This window comes from Rhineura floridana, chromosome 8 (assembly GCF_030035675.1).
Source record: "Rhineura floridana isolate rRhiFlo1 chromosome 8, rRhiFlo1.hap2, whole genome shotgun sequence".
Lineage (NCBI taxonomy): Eukaryota > Metazoa > Chordata > Lepidosauria > Squamata > Rhineuridae > Rhineura > Rhineura floridana.
In genome coordinates, this window is record NC_084487.1 from 93,914,414 (window position 1) to 93,929,802 (window position 15,389).

Consider the following 15,389-nt stretch of genomic DNA (forward strand, 5'->3'; position numbering starts at 1 on the left):
CAGACCGCAGGTAAGAGATAGAATGTCTGAATTGTTTCCCATGTTGAAAAGTTTTGAGTGGAATGAGGAGAGGAAGAAAACAAACCTCCCGGTTAGTGAAAATCTTACAGAATCATAGAATAGTATTGTTGGAAGGCCACTGAGTCCAACCTCCTGCTCAGTCCAACTTGGATAGCAGCAAGAATCAATAAGCTTTGTCTAGCCTTGATGAACTTCTAAAGTCCAGTGTAAAAGCTCAAGATAATCTCTTAGCCTGCTTCCCAGCCCCAAGTTCAGGAGGAGGGCAGGGCCCTGTATTGCTTTTGAGAAATGTTCCAAGCATTTCCACAGCACAGTGTGATTACAGGGACAATCTCCTGCTCTCCATTTGAGTTTGAAACTCAGGACAAGGATAAGGGTTTGCCACACTTGCCAACAGGGACAGGAAATTCCACATCAAGTAAATTTGTGGACCCCTGTATAATCAGAGAGAGAGAGGCTTTAGGCTGCAATTCACCTTCATGTGCTTCTTCCCAATATACATTCCCCACCACCCCTGCCTCCATGGCCCACTTGCAATCTCAAGTGGCAAAGTTTAAAAAGGGCTACATTGGTTACTATTTCTGAACAGGTCCTGAGATAAAAGACAAGAACAAAAAAACAACAATCAAGATGGACCCTTGAAGAATTCCAGATCTGACCAAGCAGTCTTCATCATTATTCTTTTGTACTGCTAAAGTTATGATTTGGAAAGGTAACATGACATTTACACAAAAGGTGACTACACAAGTGAAATTTACCTGACAACCTGAAACATTTACTAAGCATTTTGCTATCAATAGCAGCAGAGATTTACATACATTTGCACTTTGCAGCCCTGAGAGCTTTGAAACATTCTGCCAGCGTTAAGACCCATAAAATTTCCAATGGAGTGTCTGCCAGTGGATAACTCTGAAGTTTGGACTACATAAATAGTGTGTCTTAGAAATTCTTAACCATAAAAAACTGAGCTATTCCAAGGAGACAGAATATCCAAGAGTAATTTAAACTGTTAACAAGTATTACATGATATGTGTGCTTACCTCTAACGTGAATGAGAGCACCACATCAGATTTTGACAGCTGAACTTCATTTTCATCTCCTATGTCCAAGAAAGCAGAATTCTGTGATCGCTTTAACTTCTGTAATTTAAATTCTGGACCACCTTTAGACACCGGAAGACTTTCCAAATTTGCCATTAGCAAATTCACTGAAGACCGCAATTCTTCTATATACATGTGCTCCATTTCTTTTGCTACAAACTTTGGAAATTTTCTTTCCTTGAAAATAATTTTGAAAATTCAGAGTGTAAGTTACTGTTCAGTCACTATATGCTTTACTTCAGATAAATACAAGCCTGATTATCTGGTATTTGCTCTTACATAAATATAAAAATATGTTCTATACACTGTTAACTGAAAAGCCAGTGCAGCCCTTGTAAAGGATTATTTAGAACAGGTAAAAAGTCCACAGTAACCTAATCTTAATTCCAACTAGGCAGCTGCATGAATTTCTTCGGAATGCTGAGAAATTAGACAACTGGATGCTCGAAGGAAACAAGAATATCTATTCCTACAGTTAGTTTGGTCCATGCTTTAGAACACAGTTATAACCCTCTAAATGTTGCTGAACTACAGCTTCCATCATTCCTGACCTTTGGCTGTGCTGGCTGAGGCTGATGGGACTCGGAGTCCAACAACAGCTGGAGAGCCACAGGTTCCCACCCCTGCTTTGAAATAACTTCCCTTGAGGCTAGTGTGGCATGTAACCTTGTCTTTTTGCCACTGGCTGAAGAACTTTTTATTCAGTCATGCTTTTTAAAATCTTTTAGAATTATAGAATTTTTATCCTGCTGTTGTTTTTATGCTAATTGCACTGCTGCTAGTTCTTCTTCTAAAGTTATTTTAACTTACTTGCATTTTTTTAAAAAAAATTAAGACTGCACTTGACCTTTTCTCCAAGGAGCTCATTTTAGCAAGCATGACATCAATGTCCAGCAACCTGAAGCATTTGCTGGGCCTCACCTGCCCTGGTAGAGCTCACTGAGGCTGACACTTTGCCTGGCCTTCCCCTCTCGACTCTGATAATGCTTGGGTCTCCTGGCAGCCTCCCCTTTGCTCACGCATGTGCTTAAAAGGGTGAGATTGGGACCTGCCCCTTCCTCTGGTGAAGGTAGCACTGTTCAGCTGTTCAGCTCCTAGCCCCTTCAAGGGTCACCTCAGTTGGGTGATCCTACGAGGGGGAAGGTTGCTAGCCAGTTGCTAGTGAGTGAGAGGCAGCAGCACCGTTGTTGGGGAACCAAACTAGCAGCAGATACTGGGGGCAACCTGCCCAAAGCCCCCTCCCCAATTTAGAGCCAGGCCTGCATCTTAGCCTCAAATGAACCTGGAAATTAACTGAGGCTGAAAGCTGCTCAAGGTGAAATTCATGGATGAGCACTAATTTGAATCTCACCACCCTCAGCCTCAGTCCAGCCATTAAACTACTCTGATTCTATTAAAGACATCAACAGGGAATAGAAAGAGGGGTAAATGAGAATACCTGGCACACACATCTTGGAAACACATTGCTGATTACCCATGTTCTGCCAACCATTCATAGATAATAGGCAGTATGCATTTTTAGACTTGTGCAGCAAGGGTATTAGATTCCTTACGCGTTTCCTACTCATGTGTAAGTGACATTAAAAAGTGATAGGTTTTTCCTCCCCCTTCAGTCTGCTTATCCTTCTTATTGCAAGGCTAGAGCAGCATCAGTGCCTGCACTGTTGGTTTTAATCAGAGAGACGCTTGAGCAGTTTTTGATGCCCAATTTAGAAAGGTGTATTAAAAGAACCTCTGGACTATTATCAATTTGTGGTTTGCTCCCATACACTTGCATTCTGCATAGTATTTCAGTCTACTTATAAAGCCTGTCTAAGTGACCATATTCTTGACAGCTCAGCCACCTCCTGAAGCCAGTGGGTTGTATTCAACTAAGTCCTACTAAGAGAAGACCCACTGAAATTAATGAACCTATGTTAGTTATGTCTATTAACTTCAGTAGGTCAGTAGGACTAGACCTGAATACTATCCTAGGCCATCTCTTTACAATCTGGATCAGATTATATGGGGAATATTCTTAAACCCCACTAGGGGGCATCTTTCATCTTTTATGCTGAGTAAGGAGTATAATTTGTGCATTATAAAGTGTGACAGCTTTAATAGCAGTATTGGTGCTTTCATTTCAATTAATAAATTTTATTTATAAAACAAGCTGCATGCTTGAAAAACCCTTTAAAGTATCTGTAGTCAAAACATTACACTTAACAGAGCTCTTTAAAATTCTTCATTAACAAGCAAGAGACACAAATGTAGCACACTTCAAGCCAATCTTTGAGAGCTCCCCAAAAAGTCTTGCATTTTTAAAAGAAATTAGGTAAGGACCTTTGGGCTGATGCTGTATAATAGTAAAAAATGGTGCTCAGTGGCAATATATCTCTGAGTAACAAATGATAAACAATAGAGCAGTCTTCCTCAACCTTCGGTCCCCGGATGTTGCAGGACTACAACTCCCATCATCTCTAAATATTGGCCATGTTTGCTAAGGATGTAGTCCAACAATATCTGGGGACCCAACATTGGGGAAGGCTGTAACTCAGGATGCCTCTCTGTCACGAACTGCATCTGAATGTCCCGAGGCACATGGCTAGATAAACCTAACCAAAGTCTATTGATCTATCAAGACCAGTATTTGCCAACCTGGTGCCCTCCACATGTTTTGGATTGCAACCCCCTTCATCAGCCCCAGCAAGCACAGCATACTGGCTGGACCTGATGGAAGTTACAGTCCAAAACATCTGGATGGCTATTAGGTTGGTGAAGGCTGTTCAAGACAATTCCTATGCATGTTTTCATAGTGTATTATGCATAGGAAATGATGTCTAGATAAATACTAATTAATTGGATTGCCAAAAATAAATTGTATGCTGCCATTGTTCATTGTGATTACTTAATGTAAGAGACCTTTATGCTCTCAAGACTCCCACAATACACTTTTCCATCAATGATTATGTTTGTGATCCTAAAACATTAGTTTTAAACTGGCCTTTAAACAGAATAGTTAACATTTCTATTCCCTCTATGCAGTGACCTGAAATTAATATAGGAACATTCAAGCAGAGAACCCTGCAAAGAAGAAATGAAAAAAAAAAATCTTTCAAGAATGTGAAAGAGAAACCAAACTTAAATGTTTGTGGCTCTGTTATAGCAGATACCTGAACTACATATCTGCTTCTTGTCTTAAAACATTGAGATAGTTTAGACATAAATGGCTAGTCCATGGTTTGGCCATTAGGTCCACCTTTTCGGCTTCTGTGCAACCCTTAAGAATGTAAGAAGAGACTGCTGGATCAGGCCAGTGGCCCATCTAGTCCAGCATCCTGTTCTCACAGTGGCCAACCAGGTGCCTGGGGGAAGCCCGCAAGCAGGACCTGAGTGCAAGAACACTCTCCCCTTCCTTTTGAATGCTTGAATTCCTCCATACCAGGCAAACCACAGTTTGCCACTGCACCTCAATAGGCAAACTATGGCTTGTGCCTGCTTTACAAAACAGAATTGAAAACCATACTAGTGAACTTCCAATTCTGATTTATAGGGCAATGACAAAACATACTTTGTTGATTCAGGTGTAATGATAAACCATGGTTTGCATGAACTAGGAAATCTGGCACAGAATTAGAGTGCACGGGGAGGGGAGAGTTCACAAGTCTGAGGGTTATACCACATGACCAAACTGCAATTTGGCCACTACACCTAAACCTGCCCATTGTGTTTAAAAGGAAGTTTTAGAATGAGTTTTAAATATGTTTGCAGGATTATTGTTACAAAATGGGACGCAAACAACAATTAATGTGGGAAAGGTCTACATTATAATAAGATATTTTATTTGTAAAACCTTCTAAATACCAACAAGGTATGCATAGCCAAGAAGTTTAGCTTACAAAAATTGTTAATTGGTATCTTTTGTGGACTTGTTTGAAGGGCTGTATCATCATCTACAAAAATATTTGGTCAACTCAAATATCCCACTGATTTCCATGATACCAGTAATAGTCAGACATCAGTGATCCCCTAAACACATCCAAAGCTAGCACTGGTTGTACTGGCCTAATGTAGTTCCTTGAAGACCTGTTGATGAGGCCATGCCTCACATTCCACCCTATTGTGGTGTGTGTGTGTGTGTGCGTGCGTGCCTCCACCAGAGCAAGACTCACTACCAATGGAACTTCCTTCCTAGAAAAATCTAGCCGCCTCCTTCCTGTTTTCTGCAGAACAATTTCAAAACTTTGTTTCAGTTGGCCTTTGGGAATTAATTGATCGCTGCACTGTCATTTTCAGTTTGTATTATATTTTTATTGTTCCTTTTTTGGATTTTTAAAAAGAAAACTGTAAATTGCTATTGAACTTTAGCGAATAGTAATATAGAAATATTTAAATGAATAAATGAAACAAGCAATAGTTGGGGGGGAGGAGAGAGAGAAAAACCCAAGCTAGAGAGAGAGAGAAAAACCCAAACTTACTTTTGCCATTTGGTCAGCCATTTGGAGACGCCCATCAAGTTCGCGTCTAATCTGGGCTGCTTGCTCATCTGCATTGTCCAGCTTGGATAAAGGGGAAAGGAAATTAAAATGAATGACTAATGAAACATGGCAGACTATTTGACATTTGCATCAACAAAACAAAATTCTGACTCTGAAAAAATAATGCATTATCACCTTGCATAAATAATGACAGGGAAACACCATACTGTTAATTCATTCTGCCCTCAAGGGCAGAGTTAAATATCGAAGAAGCACCCTTCAATGAATGGCTGTATCAAGTGGTGCATGGTAAACAGATCTACAGACTGGCCAGTGTAGTACTCTGGATTAAAATCAACCTTAGAAATGCCATGGCAAAGTAAGCCCAAATTACACTGAGAAAAAAAAAGACTGGATTATTTGTAGTCTAAAGTACATTTGCATGTTAGTGATGAAAAAAGCAAAGATGACTGCAGCAAGTGGCAGTCCCACCCCAGAAAATCTTACTTGCTCTCTCCAGCTTCCAAAATTTAATTAGTCATGGCCCATACACTTTCAAATCTATCTTCAGTACTAGAAACTTTCTTTTTTAAAAATAGTATGCTGAATTTTGCTTTCAATTCAATAGGCTGTTTTATAGATTGAACAATCTTAACGACCGCTGTGCTGCCATGTAAAAAGCTGCATTACTCCAAAAAGCCATTTACTGAGGCACCTTAATTATTCACACAAATTCACTGAATGTATTTCTGAAACATAGCACACTGATGAGTATGAATGCATTAGAGTAACTCAGAAAGGCATTCAGATGACAAGGGGCCTGCTAAAAAACAGATGAAAATGCATTGTTAACTCTGTGACTCTCTGGGTGTGTTATAAGACTGCTATCAACTTATTACCTCAGGGAACTACTTGACATAGCTCCTGTTCTGGCAAGTGTTACATGGAATGGCAGCTCAAGAAGAATCACAGAGCTGCAAGGGCCCCAAGGCCATTCATTCTACCCCACTGTACCAAAGATAGGGCCATGTTAGCACTGCCTTTGCACAGGAAACAAGCCCACACAATCAAAATCACAGTGCTTCCCAAGCAAAAAGTGGGCACAACACACAGTAGGATGTATTGTAATTAAAGCACTCCAGATGCCTTTGGCAGGATACATTTTTAGCCTGGTCCCCTGGGTTGCTGGACAGATGGCAATGGCCTATGATCATCTTTCAGGTTTCAAGGCACCAGGATTTATTAGCTCATCTTTCAAGTCCAACACTCTTGTCCTATTCTTCTATAAGTCTGCTTTTCCACAACTTCCATAACGGTCCCCTGAAGAAGGGATGGAGAACCTGTAGCCCCTTCAGATACTACTGGACTACTGCTCCCAGGGCTGGTTCTAAAGGGCAGCCAGGTGGGGCACTGGCCCAACAGCCCCTGGAGCTACAGAGGCCCCCTCAGCTGCCCCTCTGCTCCCCTTCTGTGATCCGTGGGCCCCCCATACCCCCCACCCCCACTTACCTGTCTGCTGTCTTTTACCATTGCCCTTAACAAAGATGGTGGCCGCGGTTTCCCTAAGGTACTGAAGCCCCTGCCACCATCTTAGTTGATGGCAGAGATGCATGTGCATAGCACGCATGCGTGCCATCAACAAAGATGGCGGTGGAGGTGTCATCCACTTAGGGAAACCGTAGCTGCCATCTTTGTTAAGGGCAATGGTAAAAGACAGCAGACAGGTAGGTGGGGGTGTGGGGGGGCCTGCATGCATGCGTGTGAGGGGGCGCATGCATGCGTGCGAGGTGGGCACACACATACACACATGCTGGGGCCCAGGGCAAACTGATGCCCAAGGGCCCCAACATTCCTGGAGCCGGCCCTGACTGCTCCCATCAACCGTGACCATTGGCCATGCTGGCTGGGGCCAATTGGAGTCCAGCAACATCCAGAGGACCACAGGTTCCCTGTCTCTGCCCTAAAGGTACTCAAATACCTTCTGATAGAACACTGTTGGCTGTTTTTAATCTTCAGAGCCTAACAAAGAAGAACCTCTGTGATGCTAATGATCCCTGGGTACTTGCTGCATAACTTCCATATGTCACTTTTAAGAAAAAAATGGAATATATCTATAACCCATTTCTATACGGAGCTGGGGGTCTACTGCTGTTAACTATGGATGTTTATGTCACATATCTCTCTTGCATATAATCTCCTGCATAATAAACTGAAAGTGATCCAAGACTCTTAACCATTGCTCAACCTTGTAGAACCCAACATATCACTGCCAGCTTACTTAAAGCAATAAAACAAACCCTCATCTCTTTTAATCATTGTACAGAAAGTCTTCCTGAAAAGGTACACCTGGCATTGTGTTGATATACTCTTACTGCCTTTCATACAGCTTGAAGAAAGGTTCCAAAGATATTGCACACAAGCCATCAATAGAGAGTCAACACATTTATCCAGCTGCTTCCTTTGTTTCTTCTTGGGGAGTAATGTGGTCAAATGAATGATATCTAAAGCATAGCTCAGGCACTAAAAACATAAGATGAGGTTTCAACCTGGAATCTGAAGATTTCACTGCCTTTTTCTCTCAGTATTCTATGGAAAGAAGGAATTTAATTAGGATTGGAGACTGTGTTAATTAACTTTCACCTGAAATTACTTAATATTGGAATCAGTTTGTAGATGCTCAACATAATACTATTAAATGCTTTTTTCAATCCCATCATCCGGACCCAGCTACTGCTGTCCATCTTTGTTTGTACTGTAGTTTGCAGATTTATACTCTTAGAAACACATATTGAAAAAATAACAGGTAATAACTGTGCAGCTATGCTCTCACTGGTAAAATTGCTAGAAAATATTGTAAATATGGCAAATGTTGTAATGAATCTCTGGTTCAAGATGGAAATGTTCTTTCCCTTCCAGATTATTCTGTAACATTAACTTCAATGGTGTCAGGAAATATGGACAGATCCTGCCATTTCAAGAGTACAGTTAAGGTGTCCTTACTCATGTGATGAGAATCATGCGAGGGGGAAGAATGGGGCTGTACTTGTTGGCCCCCTCTGCCACATACTCATCCGCATATTGGGACAGACATTCTGGAAAAGGGACTAGCTCCATTCATGTAGGCTCCCCACTTGAATTGCAACCCTGATCATTCAGAGTTCTAAATAGGGATGGGCGAATCTGTCAATTTTGGGTTCTCTCAGTTGACCATTTTTCCAATGTAAGTTCAGTTCTCCACATTTCCACCTCAGTTTACAACCTCATGAAAATTCACCAGCATCTTTCTCCTAATAGACATGTTTGCATGCAATTCTGTCTAATATACACAGTTTTACAGAACAATTTTCCTCAATGTATTTCTGCATGTTACTTTCATTAATATTTCTTTATTTATTAAATTTATATCCCACCCTTCCTCCCAGAAGTAGCCCAGGGTGGCAAATAAAAACACTAAAAACACTCTAAAACATCTTAAAAACAAAAGACTAAAACATCTTAAATTTATCTTTAAAAAAAGCTTTAAAAACTTTTTGAAAAGCAATTCCAACAGATGCAGACTGGAATAAGGTCTCTACTTAAAAGGCTTCTTGAAAGAGGAAGGTCTTCAGTAGACACCGAAACGGTAACAGAGATGGCACCTGTCTAATATTTAAGGGGAGGGAATTCCAGATGGTAGGTGCCACAACACTAAAGGTCCACTTCCTATGTTGTGTGGGACAGACCTCCTGATAAGATGGTATCTGCAGGAGGCACACATCTGCAGAGCACAATAATTGAAAGGGTATATAAGGGGTAAGGTAATGTTTCAGGTACCCTGGTCCCAAGCTGCATAGGGCTTTGAACTTGGCCTGGTAACTAATGGGCAGCCAGTGCAATTCTTTCAGCAGTTGGGTAACATATTGGCGATATCCTGCTCTAGTGAGCAGTTGCACCGCCACATTTTGCACAAGCTGTAGTTTCTGGACCAACTTCAAGGGCAGCCCCACATACAGCACATCACAGTAATCTAGCCTGGAGGTTACCAGTGCATGGACAACATAATTTTATGCACATTTTATCCCAGTATATACATTTTTGTACATAGTACTTGGCTGGAGAACTGCATTGCAAAATTTGGAGAAATGTGAATTTTGAAGGATGGCTGTGTTTGTGTATTGTTTTGGAAAGTGCATATTAGGTAGACTCATTTTTAAATGCAAACTAAATCAAAGTTCTCTTCCATCTTTAGTTCAAATTCACACAAGGGGCCTACATATAGAGAGCAAATTCCCTGCTACAGATCTCCTGTATCCAGTGTGAGGAAGGCGATAAGGGCGGATGACAGGGATGTGACAGAGGAAATGAAGCTTCTGTGAAGCTCAAATTGGACTTATTTTATTTAGTGAAGTCACCATGAAATATTTTACTAGTAAGAAAATATGATAAGGTAATTATTATTAATTTATTAATTTGAGCACCTTGAAAATGGCTATGTACTAATGAGACAAAGGCTTCATCTGCACTACACAAAGCAGTATCACACCATATACAACAATCATGGCTTCCTCCAAAGAATCCTGGGAACTGGAGATTGTTATGAGTGCTAAGAATTTCCAGAGTGGTTTAACAATCCCTTTTCCCAGGGAACTCTGGGAATTGTATCATTGGGAAGGGAATAGAGGTCTCCTAATGGCTCTCAGCACCCTTAAACTACAGTTCACGGAATCATAGAATCATACAGTTGGAAGAAGCCTATAAGGCCATCGAGTCCAACCCCCTGCTCAATGAAGGAATCCAAATTAAAGCATACCTGGCAGGAGGCTGTCCAGCTGCCTCTTGAAAGCCTCCAGTGCTGGAGAGCCCACCACCTCCCTAAGTAATGGGTTCCAATGGTGTGGCTCTTTAACAGTTAGGAAGTTTTTCCTGATGTTCAGTCAAAATCTGGCTTACTATAACTTGAGCCCATTATTCCATGTCCTGTGCTCTGGGATGATCGAGAAGAGATCCTGGCCCTCCTCTGTGTGACAACCTTTCAAGTACTTGAAGAGTGCTATCATATCTCCCCTCAGTCTTCTTTTCTCAAGGCTAAACATGCCAAGTTGTTTCAGTCTCTCCTCATAGGACTTTGTTTCTACTCCCCTGATCATCCTCGTTGCCCCCCTCTGAAGTCGTTCCAGTCTGTCTGCATCCTTCTTAAAGTGCGGTATCCAGAACTGGATGCAGAACTCAAGATGAGGCCTAACCAGTGCCGAATAGAGGGGTACCAATACTTCACGCAATTTGGAAACTATACTTCTGTTAATGCAGCCTAATATAACATTTGCCTTTTTTTGCAACCACATCACACTGTTCACTCATATTCAGCATGTGATCAGTTACAATCCCAAGATCCTTCTTGCATGCTGTATTGCTGAGCCAAGTATCCCCCATCTTATAACTGTGCACTTGGTTTTCCTAAGTGTAGAACTTATCCCTGTTAAATTTCATTCTGTTTTTTCACTCCAATGCTCCAGCCTATCAAGATCCTTTTGAATTTTGTTTCTGTCTTCCAAGGTATCAGCTATCCCTTCCAATTTTGTATCATCTGCAAGTGTGATGAGCATTTCCTGCACCTCCTTATCCAAGTCATTCATAAAAATGTTGAAGAGCACTGGGCCCAGGACCAAGCCCAGCAGTACCCTACTCACTACCTCTCCACGCTGTGAGAAGGAACCATAATTTAGCTAGATTGCTAATCAGAATATCATGGGGCACTTCGTCAAAAGCTTTGCTGAAGTCAAGATATATTATTTCCACAACATTCCCATAGTATACCGCAGAGGTTACCTGATCAAAAGTGGTAAGATCAGTCTGACAGGATTCGTTCTTGATAAGTCCATGTTGGTTTCTAGTAATCATTGTACTGTTTTCAAGGTGCTTAAAGATTGACCGCTTTATAATCTGGCTCCAGAATTTTCCTAGGGATCGATGTCAGGCTGACTGGTCTGTATTTCCCAGGTCCTTCCTTTTTACCCTTTTAGAAGTTAGGGATAACATTAGCCATCCCCCAGTCATCAGGCACTTCAACCATCCTCCACGATTTTGGAAAAATAATAGACAGTGGTTCCAACACTTCTTTAGCCAGTTCCTTCAATACTCTAGGATGCAGTTCATCGGGCCCTGCCAATTTGAACTCATTTGAAGTGACAGGTATTCCTTGACCATTTGTCTATCAATCTCAAATTGCAATCCTGCCCCTTCAACTTCATGCTTGCCAGGAGGGTCATAGACCCTCTTTTGGGAGAAGACTGAGCCAAAGTAGGAATTGAGCACTTCTGCCTTTTCTTTATCATCTGTTATCATTTTGCCATCCCTTTTGAGTTGCTGTACCACTGTTTCTTTTCTCTGTCTTTTAATATGGACGAATCCGAAGAAACTTTAGACATCTCTCACTAACCTCAGCTCATTCTCAAGTTTAGTCTTCCTGACACCATCCCTGAAATTCCATGCTACCTATCTGTACTCTTCTTTTGTGGTCCGGCCTTCCTTCTACTTTCTGTATGTGTCCATTCTTGTTTTCAGGTCATCTCTAAGCTTTCTGTGAAATCACACTGGCTTCTTCTGCAGTCTTCCCCTTTTTTCCTTGAGGGAATTGTTTGCCACTGCGCCTTTAAAATTTCCTTTTTTAGAAACTCCCACCCATCTTGGACTCCTTTGTCGCTTGCCACAAAATCTTACTTACCATTGTTCTGCGTTTATTAAAACTGACTTTCCTGAAGTCCAAGGCCCTCATATGGCTACTCTCAACTTTTGCTTCCTTTAAAATCAAGAACTCAAGTATAACATGGTCACTTTCCCCCAGAGTTCCCGTAACTGCCACTTCATCGACCAAGTCATCTCTATTGGTTAGAATCAATTCAGGGATAGCTGATCCTCTAGTTGTTTCCTCCACTTTCTATAGGAGAAAGTTATCTCCAGCTCAAGTCAGGAATTTCCTGGAGTGGCCATGTTTGGCAGAATTTGCCTCCCAATATACATCGGGGTAATCCAAGTTCCCCATTATTACTACATCATGCCTCCTTGAACCATTGACTATTTGCTTTGCAAACGTTTAATCCTTGTGTTCTTGATTGGGTGGTCAGTAGTAGACTCCAACTATCATGTTCCTTTTATTCCTTGTTTTATTTTATTCCTTATTTTAATCCAGATACTCTCAGTGGCTACAGCCATACTACCCTGAACACGCCCGATCTCCTCTGATCTCAGAATTAAGCAGGGTCAAGCCTGGTTAGTACTTGGATGGGAGACTGCTTGGGAATACCAGGTGCTGTACACTTAGAGGAAGGCAAACCACCTCTGAATACCTCTTACCATGAAAACCCTATGAATACATCCAAAAAGATTCATAGGGTCGCCTCAGTCGTAATTGACTTGAAGGCATATAACAACAACAACTACTCTCGGTGGAGCTACCAAGCTCATCCTCCTGCATTTCTGTGCAGGGATATATATTTTTAACATATAACACAACTTCACCTCCCTTTATATTCCTTCTGTTCTTTTTGAACAAATTATATCCTTCAAATTGCTCTATTCCAGTCATGGGAGTCATCTCACCAAGTTTCAGTTATATCTATCAAGTCGTATTTACTCTCCTGTATTAAGAGTTCAAGTTTGTCCTGTTTGTTTCCCATATTCTAGGCATTAGTATACAGACACCGAAGACCATGTGATTTACTGCCTGGCTTCCTTCCTACATTTTTATGAAGACGATTATTGGGTCCCATCAAAGCTGTTCCCTCAGTTCCTTTTACTTTGCACAAGCCTTTGTTAGCCATTACCGCCAAGTTTACATCTCCCTCCCCCTTGGGAGTCAGTTTAAAGCTCTCCTGATGAAGTTCTCCACGCTGTGGCCACACATTCTTCCCAGTCCTTGTGAGGTGCAACCCATCACTTGCCAGCAGTCCATCTTCCAGGAAGTGTAGCCCATGGTCCTAGAATCCAAATCTCTCACATCAGCACCACCTTTGTAGCCAGTCATTCACCTGGAGTATTTTTCTTTCCCTTTCCACTCCTCTTCTAAGTACTGGAAGGATGGGTGAGAAAACTATGAGAGCCCCAAAGTCCTGGAGTTTCCTTCCCAGAGTTTCAAAGTCTGACATGATTTCTTCATAGCTCTGCTTGGCAGTATCATTTGTTCCCACATGGATGAGAAGAAGGGACTATCTGTCAATTGACTTCATGAGCGATGGCAACCCTTCCGTCACATCTCTAATCCATTTTCCAGAGAGACAGCATACTTTGCGAGTCCATGGATCTTCTCGGCATACTATATAGATGTTTTCAATACATCGTGCAGATGGGATCAAACTCACAGAAAGCAAGCACAAGAGATTTAGCCCAACATTTCACTTCCTGAGGATTCCATTGAGGATTTCTACTATTCCATCAGCATTCCCTCATCTTCAACACTGCTCACAGTTTGTTAACATACAGTTGCTCACGTACCATGTATAAACAGAAGAATAGGTCTTCTCAAGACAAGGTGTCACAAATATAAAATTATCCTAGTCTATTCTGATCTTGCCACCGTCAGAGCACGTCGCTTTGTAAATTTAATTAAACCAACCATAGAAATGAAACTAATGCATCCTAATCTCCTAAAATCCAAAATAAAGGAAAACAAGATGGATAATCTCTGGTTAAAATGAACACAGATGATCATCCCATGACACCAGCAAATTTGTTTCACCAATACTGTACTTCAGCTTGCAGAAAGCCTTTGACAAAAGTCAATCAGCACAACTTTAAGGTGCATAGTTATAGAGTAGCCTTCCCCAGCCTGGTGCCCTCCATAATGTTTCAGGCCACAACTCCCACCAGATCCAGCCAGCGCAGTCAAAGCATCTGGAGGACACAGGAACTGGTATCCTAATGGAATAGTCCTTCGAATTAAAACAAAATTGCTCTCATTTAACTTGAAAGCTTGACAATGAAAGATTTGAGGGAGACAAAAAATCTGATTAGAAACGAGATGTTCAGGGCCTGCTTATCTCAAGCACAAGATGAGAAGAGCAGATGCCTCCACTAAGAGAAACACAGAAGGAGCCACCGCTTCTGCTGCCTCAAAAGGTTAGATCAGTGCTTCCCAACCTTTATGAGTATGGGACCCCCTTTGTAAGCTCAAAAAATTTCATGACCCCCCCATGCTAATTGTAATTTTAGTTTCTGTTAACTGAAAAAAGTGGTGCGTGGCAAAATCACATCTCCAATTATCTCTTTCTATTAAAAGCTCCCTGCAGACAGGAAGATGTTGCTTTCTTCTTTTAATGCAAAGGTCCAATCAAAGTGGTATACCCCTTCCCCCCCCCCACAGTCTGAAGATGTACAGTCCTGTCTCCCAACACTATTGGGTTACAGTATTGGACTAAAATCCAGGTTCAAATCCCCACCCAGCCATGAAGCCCACTGGGTGACCTTGGACCAGACTCACTCTCCCAGCCTGACCTATCTCACAGGATCTGTGTAAGGATAAAATGGAATGGGGGGCATGGTCATCACCTTGAGCAACTTGAAGGAAAAGTGGGATATAAATGCAATAATAATTAAATCAATAAATACATTTCAGCTGCTATATGTGGACCCCAGCCTCAGCCAACCTGCTGAGCTTTTAAATCATCATCATCATCATCATTATCATCAAGAAGGAGCAATGTGGTTGTGGTGGGAATGCTACACTATGAAGAACGGTGGATAGACTGACGAGAGGGGTTAGTGCTTTTAGGTCTTGGGATGATCATCAGAACTGATTACTTGGGTTAGAGTGCACTTGGAATGAGAGCAGAGCAGAAGA

The 15,389-nt window shown here is 41.6% G+C and overlaps 1 protein-coding gene and 1 pseudogene across 10 annotated transcripts in view; one reads left to right on the plus strand and one right to left on the minus strand.

Moving 5' to 3' along the window:
- Positions 1-15,389, minus strand: part of CADPS2 (calcium dependent secretion activator 2) — a 528,181-nt gene that overhangs the window by 323,517 nt on the left and 189,275 nt on the right. For all 10 annotated transcript variants that reach the window (XM_061640133.1, XM_061640131.1, XM_061640132.1 and 7 more), the window contains 2 exons: positions 5,579-5,659; positions 1,062-1,298 (listed from right to left, as the gene is read on the minus strand). In XM_061640133.1, the coding sequence (XP_061496117.1) occupies positions 1,062-1,298; positions 5,579-5,659 (318 nt within the window). The remainder of the gene's footprint in view (positions 1-1,061; positions 1,299-5,578; positions 5,660-15,389) is intronic.
- Positions 12,755-12,872, plus strand: LOC133363468 (5S ribosomal RNA; annotated as a pseudogene).